Source organism: Manihot esculenta, chromosome 1 (genome assembly GCF_001659605.2).
Source record: "Manihot esculenta cultivar AM560-2 chromosome 1, M.esculenta_v8, whole genome shotgun sequence".
Lineage (NCBI taxonomy): Eukaryota > Viridiplantae > Streptophyta > Magnoliopsida > Malpighiales > Euphorbiaceae > Manihot > Manihot esculenta.
This window is the reverse complement of record NC_035161.2, coordinates 32,438,728-32,463,030: the sequence shown is the minus strand read 5'-3', so window position 1 is coordinate 32,463,030 and position 24,303 is coordinate 32,438,728. Positions and strand designations below refer to the sequence as shown.

The window sequence follows — 24,303 nt, the reverse complement described above, 5'->3', positions numbered from 1 at the left end:
TGCTGATGATCAAATAATAGTCTCTGATACCGACTCTTCATCATCGCATCGAAATAAAGCACGTGTTGATGATTCACCATCGTAAAATATAAGCTCTTTCGCAAAGTAAAAGTTTTCCAATAGAAACTCTTGATATTGCAGGTCGAGGTAGAGAGGAGCCTTGAAAATGTGGGGTATGTAAAGGAAGTTGGAGAAATGAAGAGAAAAGAAGAGAGAGGGGAGGATTAAGAGGAAGGAGAAGAAAGGGAGATGCGCGGAGAGAATAAAAGAAATAGAGAAATATGAGGAAGAAGAAGGATTGAGGGAAGAAATAGAGAAGAATGATGGAGGAAATAAACAAAGAAGATACGAAAGAGAAAAATAATGGAGGGATCTCTTTTAAAAAAGGTTTTAACAATTTCATTAAAGATATTTTTGATAAAAAACTTCACCTCTCATTTTTTATTATTTGATCAAACGGCTATTTTTTATAGAAGAATTCAGATGGAAGAAAGAGTTAAGAACTCAAGTGTTGGGTCGTCAAAATAAAAAGACAAAAATATTAATTTTGTTAAATTTTAAAGACTAAAAAATAATTTTTTTTTATTTTTTATTGTAAGTATTTATTTTTTAAAATTTTCATAGTAAAATATTTATATATATAATTATTTAAAAAAAAAAACAGCACGATACCAAACATTCCGACCGGACTACTTTGAAGCCACAACTGGTTGTTGCCCTTCTTCCTCACTGTCGCCGTCGCTTTCTTTGGCCGCTTTGAAGCCATCGGTGCTGCTTTTTTCCTTTCGCCACCGTTCACGCTCTCACATATATTGCTTCCGTTGTCCGATTCAAAGGCATCGCCGTAGCCGAGGCAAAGAGCAAAATAGCTACCTACATCTCTGCGACTCTGCCTAACTGCCTTGTCCAAATCGCCGGTGGTCATCAGTTTTCATGAGGCGAGCTTTCCGATAAAACTTTTGATTTACTCCTTGGCTATTCTTTATGGTTTTTCGCATGCAAAGGTAAGTAAATTGAAGCCTTAGGTTATGATTCTTTTTGTTATTGTTTGGATATTGAAGTAAATTGAAGCCTTAGATTATGATGCTGTTTTGTTACTTTGCATTATATCATTCTAGGTTCAAATTTCCCAACTCACTATTTGAATGTGGTTGAATATACAGCTGAACATGTGTTTGGATTTTGGATACTTCCGTAGGGAAACGCATAGACAATATAATTTTCTGAGTATTTTTTATTCTTCAAATTGGAACATTGATTTGCCAGTTCATCAAGTTGCCAATGCCAATAACAAGATTGGCAGGAATGATACACAGCAAAAAAAAGGGCACATTTGAGATGATTAAAAGGAGTGTGGCTAAGTGGGACGACTATCTAGGACCACATCATTTACTGTAATGATTTGGCAAATAATCGTCTTCACATGCCATTAAATATATATGTATGTGTGTGTGTCTGTATATTGAGAATTCTATAATCTAGAACTTGACTACATCATTTGCGTTTTGCAGGAGGTATATCCAATCAAAATGTTGATTCCGAGGTGGAAGGCTGCTACCAAATATATTGGTGAACCACAGATATGGCTTTGGAATGTGATCAATGATATACATGAATTTCATTTGGTTGACCGGTATTTTGTCTCCTATAAGAAGCTGGCATTTTTGAGGGTGAAAGAGGTGGGTTTGACAATTGGTTCCTCTAATTTCCAGTTATTGTAACATCTCTTTTGGAAGCTCGTGATATGGTAGGATGAGCTGCAGAAAATAGTGTATAGCTTTTTGCTTGTAGCCACCTTGGTTAGGAGAAATAAATGGTTGCCTAAAGTTTTATACTCCTTTCATGGCATTTCATTCCCAACGCATTTTGGGTTTTCTTGCATACCTGAACAAAACCAGATGCCATTTACCACGCTTTCGTGCATCAATTCCAGTGTTTCCATTTTCAACCGTTGATACTCAACTAAGCACTTTAGAAGATAAGCCTTTGGTGAGTCAGCTGAAGGACCAAGTTAATCTCAAAGAGTGTTCTGTTCTTGATGAACTCTCTAACTTGTTACCAATACATCCTAGCAACCCAATCCTGCATCCATATAAAGACCAGAAGCTAAATGAGCTGGGAGAAAGGAGAGTTGTTGCTGATAGATTTTTATTGCCTGAAGAGAAGTTGAGAGGGGTATTTCTTCAGAAATTAAAGGGGAAATCAGCAATTGAAAGAGCCCTAGCTGATACTGGTGTGGACTTGAGTCTAGATATTGTTGCTAAAGTACTTAATGGAGGGAACTTAGGAGGTGAAGCCATGGTTACATTCTTTAATTGGGCGATCAAACAAGCAATGATACCTAAGGACATTCATAGTTACAATATAATCATCAAGGCACTAGGCAGGAGGAAATTTATTGATTTTATGCTGAAAATTTTGAATGAATTGCGAACAGAAGGTATACGATTTAATTTGGAGACCTTGTCAATTGTTATGGATAGCTTATTTAGGGCTCAACGAGTGTGCAAAGCAATTCAAATGTTTGGAAACTCAAAAGAGTTTGGGTTTGAATATAACACTGAGTCTCTAAATGTGCTTCTGCAGTGCCTGTGCAGGAGGTCACATGTGGGTGTTGCAAATTCATACTTCAATTCAGTGAAAGGTAAAATATCATTTAATAGTACGACATATAATATTATGATTGGAGGATGGTCAAAATTTGGACGGGTGAGTGAGATGGAGACAATTTTGGAGGCAATGGTTCAAGATGGTTTTGCTCCTGATTGTTCAACCTTTTGCTGCCTTCTTGAGGGTTTAGGAAGAGCTGGTAGGATTAAAGAAGCTGTTAAAATTTTTGACAATTTGGGGGAGAAAGATTTTCTGCTAGACGCTGCTGTTTACAATGCAATGATTTTTAATTTTATTTCAGTTGGAGATCTTGATGAGTGTATGAAATATTACAGGAGCTTGTTGAGTAATAATTGTGACCCAAATATTGATACTTATACCAAATTAATTTGTGCTTTTATCAAAGCCCGTAAAGTGGCTGATGCACTTGAAATGTTGGATGAGATGTTAGGTCGAGGGATTGTACCTACAACAACAACAATAACTTCTTTCATTGAACCTCTTTGTAGCTTTGGTCCACCCCATGCTGCAATGATGATCTACAAGAAGGCAAGAAAGGCTGGTTGTAAAATATCACTTACTGCGTATAAGCTTTTGTTGATGCGGCTTTCTAGATTTGGTAAATGTGGAATGCTGTTAAATATATGGGAAGAGATGCAAGAAAGTGGTTATTCAACTGATATGGAAGTTTATGAGTATGTCATTAATGGACTTTGTAATATAGGCCAGCTTGAAAATGCTGTGCTTGTTATGGAGGAATCTTTGAGCAAGGGCTTTTGCCCAAGCAGACTCATTTGCAGCAAACTAAATCACAAACTACTTGCTTCAAGTAAAGTAGAGAGAGCTTACAAGCTATTTTTGAAGATCAAAGATGCTCGTCGGGATGAAAATGCTCGGAGGTTTTGGCATGCTAATGGCTGGCACTTTTGAACAATTCATTAGTGACAATGGCAAGTGCATACACATTTCTTTTATGTGCATTTCTATTACTATTCTACAAGCTACCTCAAATTAGTCCAAATTTTGATCTAAATTAATTAGTTAGTCAGATGAAATTTGTTTTTTTCTTAAAAACCACCATTAGTAATCAGATGTCTAAATCTGAAATATTTATTTTAAAATAAATTAACTCTGAAAATTACATCATTGGTGGCCGTACTTCCTTTCAATTGCAAAGTTCTTTGAAGAGCTTCAAGGATATGAAAGTTTAAAGGCAATGGCACTTTATTAATTATGTAATGTATAAGGGCAATGGTCTATTAATGTTTTTCCTAGTTCTATAATCCTAAAGTTTTCCGTTTATAATTGTCTGATTGGCTTTTGATAGCTGATGTTTCTGATTAAAGCTTCTTTCTTCCTGCATGTGAAATGCTAAAAGGTACACAATAATCTTAACAGCGATCAAGTTACCAAGTTTACTGAATAGAGAGTTCTAAAATTGTTCTGTCTTGTGCTGGTGGCTCATTATGTTAGCGACTGTAGGCAATTAGGCCTTTGGTTGTTTTGTTGACATTGCTGCAGCAGCCCATGTAGGGATAGGTGAGGTTAGAGAGCTATAATTAAGTGTTCTATAGCAGATTCTTTCCAATCAAGTTTCTCAGTTACTGAGTATTGTGAGTCATGCTTGCATGGTAATCAGTTTTTACCCTGCTCCTCTTCTCTAAATGACTTCAGATATGGATGCTTGCTGATCCGAACTACATTGGCTTGGTTCTGCAGAATTTTCTCGTAGCTTTTGCGTAGAGTAAAAGGGCATTGATCATTGTCAAGGCAGCATTATCTGTCCCTGCTACAGCTAAAATCCGGCACCAAAATACTAATCTTTAAGCCACTCCTGCGCAAGTGATAAATTCAATAGCTGTGCATCTGCTCCACAGGTAGGTTGCAGTTGCACTATTATAACCTTCAAATCTTGGCTTCTGCTGCGAGTTCCAAATTCTAGCAGTTATACTTTCTCAAAAACGTTGGTCAATGACAATCTCAGGCCATCCCTTCTGGAGCTGCTTCCTGTCCCCCATTAGCACAGGTGTATGTAGCACAGGTGTATGTAGCACAGGCTACATGTACTGGTATGCTTCTGCTCTCAATCCATGCCCCATTATCTATTTAGTTCGAGCATCCCAAAACCTAAACTTAACAATCAGTTGGCTTAGCGTAAAGTCTAATGCAGCTTTGGTTGGCCCTTATCCACATAAAATGCTACTGTGCAACCTCAACCTTGAGTTACCATTTCTTTGCAGCCAACTTGCTAATGGGTTACAACTGAATCCTTTTGCCTGTTTCTTCTAGTAGAAGCTTGTAAATCAGTCGATGCTATGCATAGTAAATACGTATTGCTTTATAGTAGCTCTCATTTATCAATCAACATGCTCAATTGCCGAGCAAGAAATATGAAAGAAAAGTACAAGCAAGTTGTAGAATTGGCGTCCAAATTAACTATCGAAGAGGCCAGTTGCTTTGGAACTCAAATTTCTCGCTTAGCTTGCCATACTATTTTGAATGGAGTGATTTAACTTTTTATACTGCCAACATCTGCGTTTGCCAGGAACTCCGAGAATGGTTGTATCATTGTTGATTACTTTTTCTGAAGCTGAACAGCTTCCTGTTAACAGTGTTATTAAACTCAATTTAGTTGCAAATATTCAATTTCAGAGTTATTAAACTCAATTTCATATAGATTGAATTTGTAATAATAAATTATTAACATCCTTATTTTAATGTTGTTTTGACTTTATATGGATATAGGATATACTCCATTCACAAAAATAGGTCCTGGTTACTTTTACGTAGACCGGAAAAAAAAATTCTAGTTAATACCTTTTAACACTTTAATTTTTAAATTTTAATATAATTAATAAATTAATTTATATATTTTTAAAATTAAATATTTAAATCTTTATATTTTTAATCCATTTACAAATCAATCATTCTATTCATTTAAAATGTGGTTAAACATTTGAAAATATATTTTTTCTCAAAATACTTTTTATTTTATTCGGTTAAGTTATTAATAATTAAAATGTTATTAATAAATAATAATTAAAGAATAATAGCATTACAAATTAGGTGAATTTGATAATATGAGTTGTATTAATATTATCAGTGTTTAATATTTTAATATATTGAAAATACAATTCGATTTTAAAAATATAAAAATTAATTTATTAATTATATTAAAATTTAAAAGAAAAAAATATTTTTAAATTAATAAGTCTTTATATTTTATAATATATTATTTACTTGAATTGTTTTATTACTAAATTATTTTAAAATTAATAAAAAAAATTCTTGTTGATGCATATTAATTAGGGATGTACTATGAGATTAATGAATAAATTCTCTCTAAAAAAATTAAAGCAATCATAATTTACAAAAATAAAAAGTAAGTTTATCTTTATAGTACTAGTAATAACGCTAGAGTTAGTTGATTCTCATTATATAGCGTACTTAAAGCTTTTTCTTCGAAAAGAAAAATACATTAAAGCTTTTTATTTTTATTTTAAGGAGAAAATTTATAATAATAAAAAGTTAAGCCTTGAGGTTTTTTTTTTTTCTCCCTCAAAGAGTTGTTGAATAATGAGACCCTTATATATATGCTACCACATGGTGGATTGTCACATTATTGGTATATATATAAATATTTTAACCACAATTATTTCTATTTTGTTAAATGCTTTTTATTATATTTATTTTATTTATAAAAATAAAATATAATTAAAAAATATCAAATCACTCATTTTACTTATTTATCGATTATTATTAAATATATTAACACTCTAATACAATTTATATCATTTCTTAAATTTAAGAATCAGCATAAAGTAAATAAATATTATGAATTATATTAATAGATTAAATTTGAAGAATATATTAATATATTTTTGATAGCATTGCAAGATTATTGTTTTGAAAATATATCTTAATATATATGCACACTGTAAAAGATAAAAAAATTTTCATATACTTTTTAAAAGAATAAATTTTATTTTCATAGCTTTGATTATTTATTAAAGTAAAAAACTTAATTTTCACATATATATGTATATATATTTTTAAATATCATCTCGTCAAAGAAGTTTTTTTTTTTTTTTTTTTTTTTTTAAAAAAGTAATTCTCCAACATGAGTTCCAAGTTCCAAACGAACGTCAAACAATCCTAAGATAAGAGCATTGACGTTAACATGGAAAATTTGGAAAGAAAATCAAAGTAAAGATTTGATGGTGACGTTAATAAGCAACATTGACCGCACACCCGGATCCGAATGCTCCGTCTGATTTTAAACGTTCTTTCTTCTTCTTCTTCTCCTTCTGCTCTGCATTTATAGAATAAAATAATTTAAAGCTTCAACAAAAGAATTTCAGATCCTCTCTCTCTCTCTCTCTCTCTCCCTCGTATTATATCTGCATTGTGTTTCTCGTTGATCCATTTACAAAAGCACCTGCGAGTTGATTGGTAAGTTTATCTTCTTCCTCTCTGTTTTCTTTTTTTTAATTCAACGAAATTGAATGAATTTGATTTCTCTCATTCTGTTCATTTTATGATCTTTAGTTTCTTCTGGTCTATCGACCATGCCTAACAATTTTTTTGGCCTTTTCATTTCATCTAATGTTTGTTTTTGTTGTCTTCTTGAGCACATTATGGCTTTCGACTCAATTTAGATACAAGATTTCACTTTTTTTTTTTTTGGTTTTATTTTGGATTTTTTTCTGAAATTCAATGTAATTGTTCAAGATCATTTTTTGCTTTATTGTAAAATTGGATTTTGAAGAGCCCCAATTGTTTCTACTTCTTGGTCATCTTTATTTTTTGCGTTCCCTTCAAAATGTTTAACATTATCTTGGTGCTTATGTTATTATTTATTGTTTTTTTGGTTCCTTTATTGATGAGGTGTTTGTTCTACTTCCAAGGTGTTTTAAGCATTAGTGATAAAGTTTGAAATTTATGAGGAAAGAGAAGGGGGAGAGCACAAATGGCAGGGAGCCAATCTTCAGATTCCAGTGAGAATGAAGAACAAACACAGGTTCGGGAACTATGTGCCAATGGGATTTGTATGAAAACAACTGAAGTTGAAGCGAAACTTGATGAGGGAAATATTGAAGAGGCAGAATCTTCTTTAAGAGAAGGGTTACAACTTAATTTTGAGGTTAAGTTCATAAAAGTTTGGTGCTTACCTTTTTGTTAATTGAGTACGCATTGGTACTTTCATATATGCTATTTGAATGAAATTAGTTATTTGTTTTAGCTCATACAAGTTAACTGGAGATAACATGATTGTGCAGCTTCATATAATGAAGCTCTTGTATAAATCCATGTATAACTGATGGTGACACAATTGTCCTCGGATGATATTTGCACATTATTAATTGTTCAAATTATTTGAATTAGTTGATCTTGTTTGGCCTATTGGCTTATTATTTTTCCTTCTATTAAGCATTGGGTGCTTGGTGTTGTAGATTCAGTGTTTGTGGATATTGATCGACAATTTATTATTGATTGGTTTTATGGATATGTATATTATTTAGAATATTTGTTCTTGCTTGTAATTATGGTTGTGTGTAGTAAATTGTGATGTTCTTGTTTAAAAAATGAGGATGTTTGCCAATATTATTGGAGATCTGGCTTGTGCTATTACGAGGATAGGTAGCTCATTCAGTGGGCTGTACTGCTTGGTGTTTATCTGTGGTCTTTTTTTTTTTTTTGTGGAAAATAATATTTCGAAAAGAAAGATATTCCATGATTTCAAGGGTATGTGCTGCATAGAAAATTTTTATATATAGAACGTTTTGACAGTCAAAAGAAAAATTAAAGTATTTCCAGAGACATTTTGAAAATGGGAAGTCTATGACTCACAACAGGGGAAGGAACTCACAAGAGGATTATCTGGGCACATACGCATTGCTGCAGATCACTGCTATCCACTGTAGTGACCAATAACTATCAGAACTGCATCAATTTACCACTTTCTGCTTCATTGTCTATTATGTTCATGCAAAATTTGAAACCATTGTGCATACATTGAGTATCCTGGGTCTAAGCGTTCACAATGTATATTCTACAGAATGAAAATTTGAGATTTTTGAGTATTCTAAGGCTGGGAAACAAAAGTTTGACTTAATTTTCAGTGTTGCAAACAATAAGAGAGAATGATTCATTTTCCATATGCAAGTCATTCTCTAGAATAAATAGAGCCTTAGTCTATTTTGCAGGGGTGATGTTTTGGCTTTAAATGGGGTTATTGTTGCTTTGTTTGTTTGGCATATGAAAGCAATACAAGGTGCTTACTGAATCATTGGGCTTAGTGAGTGGATATGGGTGGCAGTGTTGTGAAGGCAACAATAATGGTCATATCACTGGCAGTCCAGGCTCTAGTGTCATTCATAGCTTGATCCAGGCTCTGATGTCATTGATATATTTGCATGAGTTTTCATCTTTTTAAACATTTTTTTTTGCTTTGCCAGAGGTGTATGACTGGTGAGAAATCAAATTTACTCGGCTCATTCAAATTCTATTAAGCTATTTGTAAATTATAAATTTTCTCATATTTCACCTGTGTTTTTGCCATTTAATGTACTCTAGTTGTGGAAGCATGAATAAAATATGATTCATGGTAATTTATGAAAATTTGCAGGAAGCAAGAGCCCTTCTTGGAAGGCTAGAATATCAAAGAGGAAATGTTGAAGGTGCCCTTCGTGTTTTTGATGGCATTGATCTACAAGCAGCCATAGAAAGATTACAACCACCCATTTCTGAGAAACAGCCTCCTAAAAAGGGTCGCACTCGCAGTGATGCACAAATTGTGGTTTCACAGCATGCTGCTGGCTTGGTCCTCGAAGCAATATACTTAAAAGCCAAGTCTCTTCAAAAACTTGGGAGATTAAGTGGTGTGTCATTCTTCTATTGTTTGATAAAAAATTCGCCTGGCTGATTTATCATTATTCTTTTAATACACCCTTTTTTCCATTGATGACCTTTGTTCTGCATGGTCTTGCAGATGCTGCTAATGAATGTCAAAACGTCCTTGATGCTGCAGAGAAGATATTCCAGCAGGGCATACCTGATGTCCAAGTAGATAATAGATTGCAAGATACAATTAATCAAGCTGTAGAGCTCCTTCCAGAGCTCTGGAAGCAGGCTGGCTGCTATGAGGAAGCTACGTCTGCTTATAGACGTGCTCTCCTCAGTCAGTGGAATCTTGATAATGAATGCTGTGCAAGAATTCAGAAAGGATTTGCAATTTTTTTACTGCACAGTGGAGTGGAAGCTGGCCCACTCAGTCTAGCTGCTCAGATTGATGGTTCATATGTACCTAAACATAATCTGGAAGAGGCAGTTTTACTTCTGATGATTCTTATCAGGAAATTTTACCTTGGTAAAACCGAATGGGATCCATCAGTTATGGAACACCTCATGTTTGCCCTATCTCTATGCAGCCAAACATCTATTCTAGCAAAACAACTTGAAGCAATCATGCCTGGGGTATTTCATCGTGTTGACCGTTGGAATAATTTAGCTCTTTGTTACTGTGGAGCAGGACAAAATAATGTTGCTTTAAACTTATTGAGGCACTCTTTACACAAACATGAACGACCCAATGATGTCATGGCATTGTTGTTGGCTGCCAAGATTTGTAGTGAGGATCCTCATCTTGCTGCAGAAGGAGGGGGACATGCACAAAGGGCAATCGAAAATGCTGTGGGGATTGATGAACATTTAAAAGGTGTGGCTGTTCGCATGCTGGGTCTTTGTTTGGGAAAGCAAGCTAAAGTTTCTTCCTCTGACTTTGAAAGGTCTCGTCTTCAGTCTGAAGCATTGAAATCATTAGAAGGCGCGGTTGCTTTTGAGCCAAACAATCATGAACTGATTTTTGAGCTAGGAGTTCAATATGCAGAGCAACGAAATTTGAATGCAGCTTTACGCTATACAAAGCAATTCATTGATGCTACTGGTGGCTCCATATTAAAAGGTTGGAGATTGCTAGCGCTGATTTTGTCTGCTCAACAGCGATTCACGGAGGCTGAGGTGGTCATTGATGCTGCTTTGGATGAGACTGCAAAATGGGAGCAAGGACCATTGCTCAGGCTAAAAGCAAAATTGAAAATCTCCCAGTCTCTGCCTATGGATGCTATTGAAACTTATCGTTACCTTCTTGCTTTGGTTCAAGCTCGGAGGAAATCTTTTGGTCCTCTGAGAAATATTTCTCAGGCAAAGATTCTGCTTCTTCTTTATATGCTTTTCTTTGTTCCGAAAGAAGAATGTACTGTTCATATTTTAACCAGATCTAAAAAATCAATCTGGATATATTTTTACTTCAACCAAATGCTTTACTGTGAATCTGTTTATTTACAATATCAATTTAGCTCTGTGATTTTTTGCTTGTAGGATGCATTATTATCAAATTTAAGGATTGTATTAATTCCTTCAAAATCCTTACTAATCATTTTGCCTTTTTGTGATAGGTTGATGATGAAAAGGTAAATGAATTTGAAGTTTGGCATGGTCTAGCTGATTTATACTCTAGGCTTTCACACTGGAAGGATGTGGAGGTATGCCTGGGAAAGGCCAGAGGATTGAAACAGTACGCTGCAGAATTGCTTCATACAGAAGGCAAGAACTGAAACTTCATTTACTAAGGCTTATTATTTTATATCTTAACGTATTTCATAATTACTGAACATGATCTTTTGATGATTTGTTCACTACACTTGAATTAGGAAAGCCACCTAAATTTTTAAGCTTGCCTGCATTTTTTGATTGGCTTTTACCTTGAAGGACTTGAGCTTTGGAGTTACTATTTAGTATATAAATATAGGGATAAGATGATTATGGGAACAATCTTGAGTTAGTAGGACATAGAAGTTGCAACTTGAATTGGATCAGTGAGCCCTAAAATTCTGAATTGGAATAATTTGACCTAAATTATGCCCATGCTTTATAATTTTTTGTCTCTTTAACCTTCATAAGCCAAGTTGAAGGAGTGCTTGATGGAAAAAGTGGGCTTTGTTGTGAACTGATGTAAAACCAAGACCATCAGGCCTAAATAAACTTCTCCAAAACTAATTACACCACTAGGCCACTTCTCTTATGCAGAGAAGTGAAATATGAATTTATTAATCAATCTGAATACGTTCTAAAATTTTCATGTCTTAGAACTTCTGAAGGTGGTAGTATGCTTCAAAAGTTGGAATGCTTACTCCGTAATCACTTCAGAGACCATTATTCTTTTTTTCTTTCATAAATTCTGTAGGAGTTATGCATCAAGGTCGTGGGGAACTCCAAGAAGCTATTTGCAGCTACACAAACTCTCTTTTCCTTGAACCATCCTTTGTCCCTTGCAAGATAGTGATTAGTTCCTTGTTATCCAAGATGGGCCCTGATGCATTGCCTGTTGCTAAAAGCATACTCTCAGATGCATTGAGGATAGAACCTACAAATCGCTTGGCTTGGTATCACTTGGGGCTGGTCCATAAAGACGATGGACGGATGGCTGATGCCACAGACTGCTTTCTGGCGGCCTCCATGCTCGAAGAATCTGATCCCATTGAAAGCTTCAGCTCTGTTCAATGACTGGCTGCAGTTCATTTAAAGTATATCAATCACTTTCTTATCAACTAATACTTCAGTTATTCACTGGGTTACTTTTATTCTTCCCTCCGATTTGCTATTTTGGATACTTTTCCTACTTTTACTTTGAGGCTTGGCAGTCCATGATCACAAAAGAATAGCAGAAGTGAGAGTGAAATTAAGAAGAGCAGAGTGAAATTTTTTAATATGATTTCATTGTAGCATTGATTTATTAGAGCGCTTAAACTAGTGGTGCTATTTAATAATATAATGTTTGACTGATCTGCAATCACTGCTCAACCATGTAATTGTATGTTCAACTGAGCCAGCAATACTGGTTTTTTTATTATTATTATTATTATTATTTTTAAAATTAAAAATATATATAACATATGCCTTTTGTGATTTATGAAACTCACCAATTTATTACTATCAAAATATGGTGATACTAAATTTTGAAATAATTAATGTGTTTTTTAATTTAAAATTTTGTCACAGTGAAAAATTTTAGAGTATAATTAACAGAATTTAGATACTTATTTAATAATAAATATAATATTATTTTAATTTATTTATTGTTAATAATGTAATTAGTTATATATAATTACTATAATTTTATAAATTTAAATATTTAATAAGTATTAATTATACTACTTTGAGTAAATAACGATTAATATTAGTGTAGAGAAATACATAAGATAAAGGAAACGTTAGAGGTTTTGTCTTTTTTGTATTTAGAAAAAAAAAACTTAAATGGTATTTTAAATTTTTTAATAAAATATTTATTAAAAAAAGGTTTGATCGATGTATTAAAAATAATAAAATATATTATGAAAAATAATTAAAAATATTTATTATTATAAAAATTATATTATAAATAATACTATTAATTTAATATAAATATATTAATTAAAAAATAAAATAAGTTTTTTTAAACAATGAGCAGGCAAATAGTTTTGGATCTTTTTTTTAACCCGGAAACGATCATTCCATTTCCTTTTGTCTTCCTCCCTAACGTTAGCAAGAGCAGTTACGTCGCGTACGCATCAAACGTGTAACAGTTTCGGACCATGAAAAGTTTGTCTCTTCTTTGATTCCCCTGATGCTCTTTAGCTTACCCTCGCTACATGCAAGTCTTTGGTTCACATTCTTCTCTGTTCTGCTCTCACCTGTGACTCGTGACTCGTGATCCCTTCCTTTGCAATTCAATTTCAGAGGAAAATGATGGCTACCCATGTTACCAGCGGTGCTGGTCTCTCTGTTTTCTGTCAGAGGGAGAGTATTCACAGAGTGAGAGCTGTCGCTTCTGAGCGTCCTCCTGCTCCTTCGAAAATCGAGGAAGAGAAGGTGAAATTGGGGGGATCTGATTTGAGGGTGACAAGGCTTGGCATTGGAGCTTGGTCATGGGGTGACACCAGCTACTGGAACAACTTTCAGTGGGACGGTAGAGTCGCAGCTTTTCTTTTTCTTTTTAACTTTTTGTAATAGTATTGATTAGAACTTTTTGGGCTAAATTGAAATGCTGAAGCATATTTCACTAGAACCCAGTGATTGTTTCTTAATTCATCATGAGGGTTTTCTTGTTGTCAGATTAATTTCGTTGTAGAATCAGTGTTAGATATGCTGATAGTGACGTTTTTAACCTTTAACTTATTATATAGTGAATGAACGCTAGTGTAGAAAAAAAGAAAAGAATTGGAAAAATCATGTACTTTCTTTCCTTCAATGGGGCATTATGCAAAATCCATCAGTTAATGCGTTGTCTGAGCTGTACTTCTATTCCCTCTCTCCCTCTCACTTGTGTTGTGTCAAATTGGTGCATGTTTCTTCTTAACTGAGTCTTGTTTGGTTGGGGATAAATTCGCTAAGGAAATTTAAGTTCCCAATGTTAATGTTAATGTATTCAGCATGTTTGGTTGGCATTTTGGCATTTTGTCCCAACTTCTCAGGATTCAAAGAAGCTACTTAACTTATGGGAGTAAGTTGTTTCCTAAAATGTAAAAATTCCTAGGAAATAGGGAGTTTGAACCAAACAAGTCCACTTTATTTCCCATTTAGTATATTCACAGCATCTGCTTTATGACGATGACAGACAGGAAACTGAAGGATGCTAAGTCTGCCTTCAGTGCCAGTGTTGATTGCGGTATAACCTTTTTTGATACTGCTGAAGTCTATGGCTCTAGGGTGAGGAGTAAATACTGTTTACTTTTCTTTTATTCTCATTAGAGTGATCTGAAATGTAAGCATTATTATCTATTACACAGTTCTCATTTGGTGCTGTAAATTCAGAAACTCTTCTGGGAAGGTACATTCTCAAAATTTAGTTGTGATATGTGTCTAACATAGTGTATCTTGTGCTCAAATGACTTCTGGCTTATTGTTCTTTGTTCTGTGTTACCACTGCCAAGATTCTTCAAGGAACGGAAAGAAACAGATTCTGAATTTGAGATTGCTATTGCAACAAAGTTTGCAGCTTTGCCTTGGAGGCTAGGACGTCAAAGTGTCCTAACTGCCCTCAAGGATTCACTTTGTCGCCTTGGAGTTTCTTCAGTAGAGCTCTATCAACTGCATTGGTATGTATGTGATATTTCATCTGTAAGTATTTTCCCATAATAGAGTTGCTCATCATGTTTTTGATGGTCTCAGGCCTGGAATATGGGGAAATGAAGGTGGACTATTCGTCACAGCATTATTTCATTTGAGCAAATAACTACAAATAGCTAGTAGAATTGATGTTTAGGAACTCAATCACATTCAGATTCACAACAAACTCAGTTTATTGGAAGTTCATTTCAGGGTATCTTGATGGCCTTGGAGATGCTGTGGAGCAGGGCCTTGTGAAAGCAGTTGGCGTTTCAAACTACAGTGGTAATCTTCTAAATTCTGTTGTCCAAACTGTGAAAAGGGATTTGACAACTAGATTTGGCTTAATTTTGTCTTCCCATTCTCAGCCCTCTATCCTATCCAGAAAAGTAAAATTAAAAAAGGAAAATGGAAAAAGGAAAAAACAAATCATAGTGTTGAATGTATATGATGGAGTTTCTTAGCATTCAACATTACTTGGATTTTTTCCTAGAACCAATGATGCATATATTTTCTTAATTCAGAACGCCGACTTCGTGATGCTTATGAGAGGCTTAAGAAAAGAGGTATTCCATTGGCCTCAAACCAAGTAAATTACAGCCTTATATATAGGGCGCCAGAGGAGAATGGAGTGAAGGCAGCCTGTGATGAACTTGGGATAACTTTGATTGCATATTCTCCCATTGCTCAAGGTATCCTCATGGATATTTGTTCATGTTCTACAATTTTACTTGGCTGCGATACAACTCAAGGTCTTTATTACGATTTGATAAGTATCAGTATCTAGTATATATATATATATTTTTTTTAATTTTTTGGTTTGCAGTTTGATGGGGCATAAATGAATGTGATACCAAAGGAGCAATTGTTTTGCTAAACCAGGCCCTCCATCCATAAAATTTTAATGACATTGCTTAATGATAGGCATTGAAACAATTCAATCAGTAATGTTTGCAGCAAAATTATCTTCGAGACTGCTGAAATTACTAAAGGATGTAATAATTGTCGTGGAGGATGTAAACAGACATACTCGTTACTTCTGTGAATGCATACCATGCTGTTCTGCGCATGGTTTTAAATAATATAACGGCTATCATATAACGGTTTTTTGGGGTTGTTACCCATTACTCCGTTATACAACGGCCTCCCTGATTTGCAGGGATAATCGTACGTCCGCCATTACCGGTAATTGAAATTCTTTTATATCATTTCTCTTCTGCTCTCTATTCTCATTTTCATTAGGTTTTACACTTTTCAGCAGCTTTAAAGGCTATATTTTTTAAGTTTTCTCTTTCAAATTTCAATTTTCCTTGCGTATTTCTCTTATAAGTTTAGATCCATCATAAACTACTGTATTTTCAAGCTTATTTCTTTTAAAAAGTTAATTAAATTTTATGTATTTTAGTTTTTAGTTGCTGTTTTTCTTTTTTAAAAAGATTTTTGTCAATTAAAGTGTTAGTTTTGTGTTAAAATTGCACTTTGAGTTATTAGTTGACTCGATTAATAAAGATTATGTTGATTTTTCTTATTTTAAATTATATGATGTTTAACTTAAGAAATATATATTTATGTTTATTATGCATTTGTATACATTATTCTGAATTAAATCTAATTAATATCATTTCGTTTATGAACTTTGTAAATTTTTTTGAAAAATTTATGAATTTTTTTGAAAATTTTGCTTAGCGCTAGGCCGTTACCGTTATGTTATGGCCGTTACAGGCCTGTTTCCGTTACTCGTGACTACGAACGCAGCTGCAACTGCGATTTAAAACCATGGTTCTGCTCTAACAATGAATCTACTGTCAAATTAGGGAACAGTGAAAATGTTTCTCATTGAACATAATAATAATAAGGTGAGTATGAAAGGTTGTTGTTCTGTTAGACAATAATAATCATCATAGAAGTATTAGTAGTAGTAGTAGTAGATGGGTGAAAAAACTGATAGTGGATGATCTGGTTCATGTACTACCTTGTTGAACAGAAACTTCTTCTATCCAAATTCAAAGACAAAACTCTTTATTGAATTAATTAAGCTACTTAATCGCATATTATTATTATTAAATGATCTGTTAAACTTTATGTAGGAGCTCTTACAGGGAAGTATACACCAGAAAATCCACCAACTGGCCCTCGAGGCAGAATTTACACACCGGAGTTTCTAACAAAGGTAAGTGTAATGCCCAATCAACATTGGATCATGGCAGAGCAATGTCTTGAATCTATTCATCTCCTATTGTCAAAATAAAATGAAAGCTTAAACTGTTAGGTCATAATAACAGGTTCACACAGATAGAATCAGGAGGCTACTCACGGCATGTGGGTTCTAATGTGAATAACGCCATATGCATACACGTTAGCCATTTATAGGAAAGGTTCTGCCATAAATTGTGAGATCACATGAATAGGATGTTACAGCTAGGGCAGAGAGATTTAGTGCCACTAAATTCCAGTAATGCGTAGTTTTATTTTGCTTCTCTGACTTCTGTTGAATATTAATAGAGTAGGTTTAGATTTTGAATTCATAGCTGAAGCATGCTTGTATATTGCAGCTCCAACCTCTGTTGAAGAGAATCAAGGACATAGGAGAGAACCACAGTAAAACTCCCACACAGGTTCGACTTTGTCTTTAAGAACTCAATATGTTCCTTTCAAGCTTTCATTGATTCCAAAGCACCAACTGTTTATTGCTTAAAGCCTGTGTAAGCATGACTATCACTGGGAGAAAATACTGGTACTTTGTCTAAGCTAGATTTCTACGTACAGGTGGTCTTGAACTGGCTAATAGCACAGGAAAACGTAGTTCCAATTCCAGGAGCAAAAAATGCAGAACAGGCCAAGGAATTTGCAGGTGCACTTGGGTGGAGACTCACAAGCGAAGAGATCGATGAGCTGCGCTCCATGGCGTTGGAGATACAGTCTGTTATTGGCTTTCCCGTTGAGAAGTTATAAACTTTATTCGTGCATTTAAACAAATGCAAGTTCATAGAGATAATCTTATAATTGGAAATTGCCCAAAGTCATACGTATACAAATTAAAAATAAAATATTATAAAAATTAAAACATAATATTGATATCTTATAATCAGACTCTTACCAATGTTATTAAATACATATCTTTTTATACAAGTTGTTCTAAATAATTTTCATAGAAAATAAAAATAATAATAATTCATTAATGCCCCTTGGCTTTACATGCATGGAAATTCCTTTCAAGGAGGCATACCTTCAAGAATTACGTCTTCTCGACAGGAGAGACTCCAGTAGACTAGCAGAACCTTCCATTTTTACGATATTTGAATATTTCTTTAAACGATCTACAGGGTAATGTTCCAACCCAAGGAGTTTTCGGAAATGCAAGTGAATTCAGTGCTTGGTAATGCCAACCTTCGAAATGCCCCTCTCAAGTGATGAAGAAAGGGAGTCCCATGCTTTTAAGCTAGCAGTAACAATCACTTGTGTGGTTCTGGGTTTCATTTTTGATGCAAGCGATCCTAATTCCTCCTGCTTATCTAAGAAAAATGTCGAGAATGCGATCATCCCCAACACCTTCCTCAGTGGTGGATAAACACCGTATAAGGGTGTCTCACAGGGATCTTCATCAGACAACGGATGGATTCTCTTCCAACAATTTAATTGGATCTGGCAGTTCTGGTTCTGTGTGCAAAGGATTTCTTGATATTGAAGGGGAAAGACAAGTGGCTATTAAGGTGCTCAAACTTCAAAAAGAAGGAGCATCCAATCCAAGAGCTTCATGGCGGAATGCGAGGAATCGGAATCTTGTTAAGCTATTAACATATTGCTCGAGCTTGGATTACAAAAACGACAAAGCTCTAATTTTGGAATTCATGGGAATGAGAAGCTTGGAAAATTGGTTGCATCAGCCTAGAGGAAACTTGAAGTTGATGTGGCATTTGCATTGGATTACAAAAATTCTTGTAGAAGTTTTATTTCTTTACAATTCAGGCCAATTTCATCTACATTGTAACTAGTTTTATTGTGACTAAAAAATTAGTTGCAGAGAAGTACTAATCAAAACTCGAAACAATTCGGTTGAAGTTGTAATTGATCATCTCCCTTAATATCTCTCATCCTCTATTTCTTTCCAAAGCAAATCCATATCTGCATACCCATTCCATTATTTTCATCCTCCCTCTCCAAGCATGCACCAAGCAGAACACATAAAAACAATAATACCATCATCCTTAGCATTGACAGTGTTGCAAAGAGGACAAAGCTGGAGGTGCATGAGATTCTTCAATATCAAAATGAGATAGATTCAAGTGCTTCTTCACCGATGTTATTGCCAAAAATGAGAACAAATCAAGTGTCGAGCAACTCAAAAAATGAAACGCAGACAATCAGAGATGATTAGTATCTAACCACGAGTGAGCTCTCCATTATTTGGTAAGAGGAATTCTTCTCTACTAATCAATGCAAAATTCAGTCTTTTAACATCAATGAAAAAATCCATAGCATTTGTTCCATATTCAGCAGCTAAGAAATAACTACATATCCATTAAACCTTAAGTAGCTAACCACATTAATCTATTATTCATGTTTCTTCCCCTTGATCTTTCCCTTGGGGATCTTACTGAGGAGACCCGCGTCCAGCTTTCGATAGTGACCTTGAATCTGATCAAGTATCTTGTACACAAAGTCATCTACTTGATCTTCATACCTCTCATACAGGACTGGCAAAGTGTGAGCAGCAACAAAACCTTGTGAAGAACAAGAAAGCATTCAGAATCTGAACATGTCTACGAGATCGTTAATGGACTCTACATTCACACTCCAAATCATTATTTACGCAAGTATTTATTTAAAATCAATTCTTAGATTTCTTCTTTAGTTAGTTTAGGTTGTTTTATTTCCAGTGTAGATCTAATAATGATTCAAAATTAGTTCCTTGTTCTGCAATGTGAACTTGTGGTTCTGACCTATTCCTGTAATTTAATTTTCATAATTAAATTTCAAATTGAAAACATGGAAGCACATTTTTGAAATCATGGATCATCTGTCATCTGCCTATTAATGGCCAAAAACAAAAGGAAAATAATTATAAACATACAAAAGCAAAAGGCTACATATGAAATCTGCAATACTTGAAGATAATTATAGCTACCACACTCACCAATGTACAGAACAGTTAAAAAATTGCACCAGCTCCCAATGACAGCAGCTGCCCACAAGCTAGCTACAATCTGCGAGAATTCCTAACCGGAATCAGTTATCATCAAGAGCCTAACAGGTAAAACCCATCCATCATACATAGAAGCTCAAACAAAATGAATGTGAGGTGGCAACAGAAACTTGCAAACATTCAAATAAGATCTTACACATTTGTTCTGATTAAACCTGTAGTTTTTCCCTACACTCTCACAAGGGTAAAAATTTCAAAAACGTCAATGTACTTCATTGTGTCAATGTTTTAAATAATTAATGGCATCCACAGTGCAAATGCTCCATTATGCAGGGGTTTCTATCAAACACAGGCTTCACCCCCCCACCCCCCCTCCTTTCTTACAAAAAGACTGTTTCACAACTTTAGAGCCCATGACCTTACAGTCATAAAGGAGGAACCTTACTGTTGCAACAAAGCCCACTCTGTCAATGAGACAAGATATGCTAAGAATATTCAAATGGTTGTAAGATCAAGGAGCACAAGTAATTTCAATTTATAGCAAAGAAAATACTACAAGAAAACTTCCACAGTTACAAACATACCACAAGAAATTGTTTCAAATTTCCTCCACATGATACATCCTGAAGAAACTTCAAAGCATGGTTAACCTCAATTCCAATTGATCTCCCAAAACTGAAAAATATCTCATCAGGTAATACGAGGCGGGGGACCTTATATGAGGATCTATTGCTGTGAAAAAAGATTATCATTTCAAGTGAGGAATTTTGCAGAACTGTAGAAAATTTACCAACCCAAACACAAAAAGACAGCACAACTGAACTCATTTTGCTTACCTGCTAAATAATCCAGAAGCGTTTGTCCAAACAAACTGGGCAAGCATACCAAGGACCAGTGCAAAGCATATGAGAGTCAGAAGATGGTAATTAAGCCACTCAAAAAGCACCCAGATGGCTGTTGCACCAGATAGTACACTAGCTGAGATTTTCTTATTCCTCCATAGGAGAACATCAGCAGCTACAAGATTTTGGTAGAAAGACAAGTGAAGTGAGACAGCATTGTACACATAACAGGAATTGTTAAGGAGAGAGTGTGTGAGAAAGAGATGATCCTACATTTTCCACCTCCTAGAAGATGATGGACTGGCTTCTGACGTCCAAACAACCGATTGAATTTAGAAGTTACCGAGCTTGTCTCTTCCTCAAAGAATGATACAGATTTCTGCCTGGGAACACTGTCAGCAAGGGTTTCTACTAGGTTGTTTAAAAACTTCTCAGCTGTTATTTTCTCAGCCATAGTTGCAATCTATAAAGAAACTGTAAATTATTATCATAATCCGATTCATGTCACAAAAAAAGTGGAGGGATTCTACAAAGAAAGATAAGAGAGAGAGATAGAGAGAGAGAGAGAAGAACAGAAAAGTTGTAATTATTGTTATACTCCTGTGAAATTTTGATTAAAATTATCTAAGACAATGACATTTCTGTGCAATCAATATCAGTCATTACATTGTGCATTCCATTTGCTACTTCATATTAAGTTCAGTTTTCTCAGCAGCTTATTCCAAGCTGCTTGAATGATGACACTGTTTTACTTTGTAGCCAATCAGTTAATAAATGGTGCGGCTGAAAAGTCACCGTGGTCAATGGGAACAGAACTACACAGGAACTCAACTATTCAGGTGTAGAACTATAAGAATCTTTTTCTTTTTTTTTTTTTAAAAAAAATAAAGAGAGAAAATTAAGAACACTGTAGAATGTATCAAAGTAGCAGCGAATAAACCATTGCTACTTGCTGATACATTTTCACTTAAAAGAAATCAAATTCATCACAGATGATGTTACTGCTTCTCATATCATAAACAAGTAATGAACTCCGCTTCTCAATATGTTCTCTATCCTATTAATTTCACTTTGATATCATAAACAATTAATGAACTCCGTTTCTTAATATGTTCTCTATTCTGTTAATTTTCACTTTGGTATCTCATTCCAACTCAAATACCAAATATTAAAAAATAGCAGAATACAGATTCTTAAGCAATCAGATTACCAGAGAAGAGCATTCCGATGCTAATATTCTACTTATACTCAATTCACCTTACATTTTTAATTATCCCTCGGTGTGGAATCAAGAACTTCGCAAGAATTTAATTCAGTTCAATTGATTTCTTTTCTTGTAATTATGTTATTTGAAATAAAATAATTCAATTCTTTTTAACTTACAAAAAAGTTCATTAAGCATAAAGATGAAATCATATTTGATTTTGCAAGAATTTAATTTGAATTCTTTTCTTGCAAATCATTCATGACAAGGGAAGGGTATTTCTTTTTAACCTTAAAAACCATAGATTTAGTTATAAGCTGAAGCACAAGTTCCACACAAAAAAAAGGCATTCATCAACAAACCAAGTTAAAAAAAAAAAAAAAAAAATTAGAAACCCTAAATTGTTTTCCAAAGACTTTAACTTCCAGTACAACCAAATCATCAAAGACTTATCCAAGATAACCAAGATCAACAACAATAAAGCAAGTACCAAGAATCACAACTATACATTCTTGATAAAGAATCATAAAATTCATAGAGAAAGAAGAATAAAGTATACCAGTAAACACCGAAGAGGAGAAGTATAAAGAGCAGTACCCAAATGGAGAGTAAACGAGAGAACAAACCAGAGATTGGTTTTCTGTGCTTAAACTGTTGAAGATGAGTGAGTAGTTAAATAGCAGAAACTAAAGAGACAAGAACAAGAACAAGAATAAAAGAAGGGCAAAATTAGCGTGATCCTGAACTGGAAGAGAACTACTGCGAAAGGGCCACAGCCATTTACTTCTCAAGAATCAGGATTCTCCATTTAAACGTTTTGTTTTCAGATGAGCATTTTGCTTTTTGTCCGTTTTGCTTTCTTTGCGACTCCTTTTTTGTACGTTTAGTGGCGAAAGATAGAGATTCCACCGCCTGTCAGTATGGCTGATGGCTTTATCAGGACGGGTTGTCCGGACACAACCGCATCTCCTTAGGCTGCTTTGTTTCTCTGGTTTAATAGTTGGAGAATAGTTCTGACTCGTTAGCTAATAGCACGTAATTAATGGAAAAATTATTATTAAGTTTTGTATTTTTTTAAAAAATTAATTAATTCGTTACTATTTTAAAACCTTTTAATAAAATATTTTTATATTTTATTAAATTTAGTTAACATTTTTAGCTTTTGTAAGAGAGATTAAGTAATATAAATTTTAAAATATAATTATTAAAAATAATTCTATTTTATTTTCAAAAAATTTTTAAAATTTTTTTTATTATTTAATAAAATTTAATATATTTAAAATGAATATAATTAAAAAATTATATTTTTTAATATATGTGAAAAATAAGATATATAAAAATTATAAAATGGAAAGTATAAATAATTAACGTAAAATTAATATTTTTTTAAATATAATACTAATTTATTGTTATTGTTATTTAAAAATTTAAAATAACATTACAACATATAAATTTATATTTTAATAGCCAAAAAAAACTTATCGTCACGTGCGTCGCAAAGCGTATGTTTAATAGAAGGCTGGGACTGGGACAGCGGCGACAGGGACAGGAGCAGCCGGAATTGAAACTCTTCACGTGCTTAATGTTGTATTAATTAATTTTTTTTTAAAAAATATTATTTAATTTCTGTAAAATTCACTGATTGATTTTTTAAATTTAAAAAATATATTAAAATATATTTTAATTAATTTTAATAGTTAAATATTATAAAAAAATTAAATATTTTTAAATATAAAAAGATTAATTAATAATTTTTTTATAAAATTAAAAATTAAATAATAAATTTTTTAAATTATAAAATACTTTAATATATTTTTTAAAATTAAAAAACTAATTAATAAATTTTTTCATATTATATAAATAATTTATTTTAAATATAAATCTAAATCAATTAATTATTTCAATTGCATTATTATTTTATTTAATATTTTCTAGATAGATAATTAAATAATTTTGGGGGTATATTTAGACCTTCAAATTAATATAAAATTTCATTGCGTTTGTTTATTTTCTTTTAAATATTTTGTAACTTATTTATAATTAATGTTATTTGATTTTTATACTAACTTTAATATTTTATCCTTCAAAATAATATTAATAACAAAATTTAATATAAAAAATAAAAAAATATCAAATGTATATGTTTAAAAATTTTTCTAAAATAAATAAATCGGTTATAATTTTTTATTTTTCATCTTAATTTTATAATTTAACCATTAATTAATACGTTCAATTTTAAACAAATTCTGATTGATCTTAGGTTCAGTCCATCGGCTGAGTGAGACCAAAATAGACACAACTGGATGCTGGAAGCAGCAAAAATGGAGTATTAGTGCCACGTGGCACCACTCAGAGTCACT

The 24,303-nt window shown here is 33.4% G+C and overlaps 4 protein-coding genes across 18 annotated transcripts; 3 read left to right on the top strand and 1 right to left on the bottom strand.

The window, feature by feature from the left end:
* Positions 1–665: 665 nt before the first annotated feature.
* On the top strand, positions 666–5,277 carry LOC110600935 (putative pentatricopeptide repeat-containing protein At5g43820). 4 transcript variants are annotated; one of them, XR_006351178.1, is made up of 3 exons: positions 666–1,004; positions 1,512–4,487; positions 4,595–5,277. XR_006351178.1 is itself a non-coding variant. In XM_021737892.2 (3 exons), exon 2 carries the CDS (start codon positions 1,843–1,845, stop codon positions 3,538–3,540), a length of 1,698 nt encoding a protein of 565 aa, XP_021593584.1. In that variant the 5' UTR covers positions 666–1,004; positions 1,512–1,842; the 3' UTR covers positions 3,541–3,560; positions 4,330–5,277. The 4 variants fall into 4 exon arrangements, 3 of the variants coding, with proteins under 3 accessions (XP_021593584.1, XP_021593576.1, XP_043814015.1); XM_021737892.2 differs by having other exon boundaries at positions 1,512–3,560; positions 4,330–5,277; XM_021737884.2 differs by having other exon boundaries at positions 1,512–3,560; positions 4,285–5,277.
* Positions 5,278–6,761: 1,484 nt separating this feature from the next.
* Positions 6,762–12,460, top strand: LOC110618717 (protein NPG1). The gene is made up of 6 exons (XM_021761936.2): positions 6,762–7,062; positions 7,518–7,753; positions 9,239–9,491; positions 9,602–10,812; positions 11,067–11,214; positions 11,855–12,460. Exons 2-6 carry the CDS (start codon positions 7,580–7,582, stop codon positions 12,172–12,174), a joined length of 2,106 nt encoding a protein of 701 aa, XP_021617628.1. The 5' UTR covers positions 6,762–7,062; positions 7,518–7,579; the 3' UTR covers positions 12,175–12,460.
* A 715-nt stretch (positions 12,461–13,175) lies between these two features.
* Positions 13,176–17,839, top strand: LOC110600865 (uncharacterized oxidoreductase At1g06690, chloroplastic). Of its 2 annotated transcripts, XM_021737773.2 has the most exons (10): positions 13,179–13,615; positions 14,264–14,355; positions 14,436–14,476; positions 14,580–14,744; positions 14,818–14,840; positions 14,968–15,039; positions 15,279–15,446; positions 16,842–16,924; positions 17,307–17,369; positions 17,521–17,839. In XM_021737773.2, exons 1-10 carry the CDS (start codon positions 13,393–13,395, stop codon positions 17,704–17,706), a joined length of 1,116 nt encoding a protein of 371 aa, XP_021593465.1. In that variant the 5' UTR covers positions 13,179–13,392; the 3' UTR covers positions 17,707–17,839. The 2 variants fall into 2 exon arrangements, with proteins under 2 accessions (XP_021593473.1, XP_021593465.1); XM_021737781.2 differs by lacking the exon at positions 15,279–15,446 and having other exon boundaries at positions 13,176–13,615.
* A 1,243-nt stretch (positions 17,840–19,082) lies between these two features.
* On the bottom strand, positions 19,083–22,952 carry LOC110600880 (reticulon-like protein B8). 11 transcript variants are annotated; one of them, XM_021737826.2, is made up of 7 exons: positions 22,728–22,952; positions 22,503–22,594; positions 21,013–21,202; positions 20,734–20,914; positions 20,482–20,629; positions 19,889–19,958; positions 19,083–19,475 (listed from the first exon to the last, which is right to left on the bottom strand). In XM_021737826.2, the coding sequence occupies exons 3-7, from the start codon at positions 21,191–21,193 to the stop codon at positions 19,306–19,308; spliced, it is 750 nt and encodes a 249-aa protein (XP_021593518.1). In that variant the 5' UTR covers positions 21,194–21,202; positions 22,503–22,594; positions 22,728–22,952; the 3' UTR covers positions 19,083–19,305. The 11 variants fall into 11 exon arrangements, with proteins under 11 accessions (XP_021593518.1, XP_021593486.1, XP_021593510.1 ...); XM_021737794.2 differs by having other exon boundaries at positions 22,541–22,594; positions 22,721–22,949; XM_021737818.2 differs by having other exon boundaries at positions 21,013–21,213; positions 22,690–22,948.
* Positions 22,953–24,303: the final 1,351 nt, after the last annotated feature.

Coding starts and splice junctions, on each gene's coding strand:
- LOC110600935 (XM_021737892.2), top strand. CDS start 1,843: ATGGCATTTCATTCCCAACGCATTTTGGGTTTTCTTGCATACCTGAAC.
- LOC110618717 (XM_021761936.2), top strand. CDS start 7,580: ATGGCAGGGAGCCAATCTTCAGATTCCAGTGAGAATGAAGAACAAACA. Junction 10,813..11,066: donor CTCTGAGAAATATTTCTCAG/GCAAAGATTCTG, acceptor TTTTTGTGATAG/GTTGATGATGAAAAGGTAAA. Junction 11,215..11,854: donor AGAATTGCTTCATACAGAAG/GCAAGAACTGAA, acceptor TAAATTCTGTAG/GAGTTATGCATCAAGGTCGT.
- LOC110600865 (XM_021737773.2), top strand. CDS start 13,393: ATGATGGCTACCCATGTTACCAGCGGTGCTGGTCTCTCTGTTTTCTGT. Junction 14,841..14,967: donor TGGAATATGGGGAAATGAAG/GTGGACTATTCG, acceptor AGTTCATTTCAG/GGTATCTTGATGGCCTTGGA. Junction 17,370..17,520: donor ACAGTAAAACTCCCACACAG/GTTCGACTTTGT, acceptor TTCTACGTACAG/GTGGTCTTGAACTGGCTAAT.
- LOC110600880 (XM_021737794.2), bottom strand. Junction 19,959..20,481: donor ATTTGAAACAATTTCTTGTG/GTATGTTTGTAA, acceptor GAATTCTCGCAG/ATTGTAGCTAGCTTGTGGGC. Junction 19,476..19,888: donor TTTAACTGTTCTGTACATTG/GTGAGTGTGGTA, acceptor GTTCTTCACAAG/GTTTTGTTGCTGCTCACACT.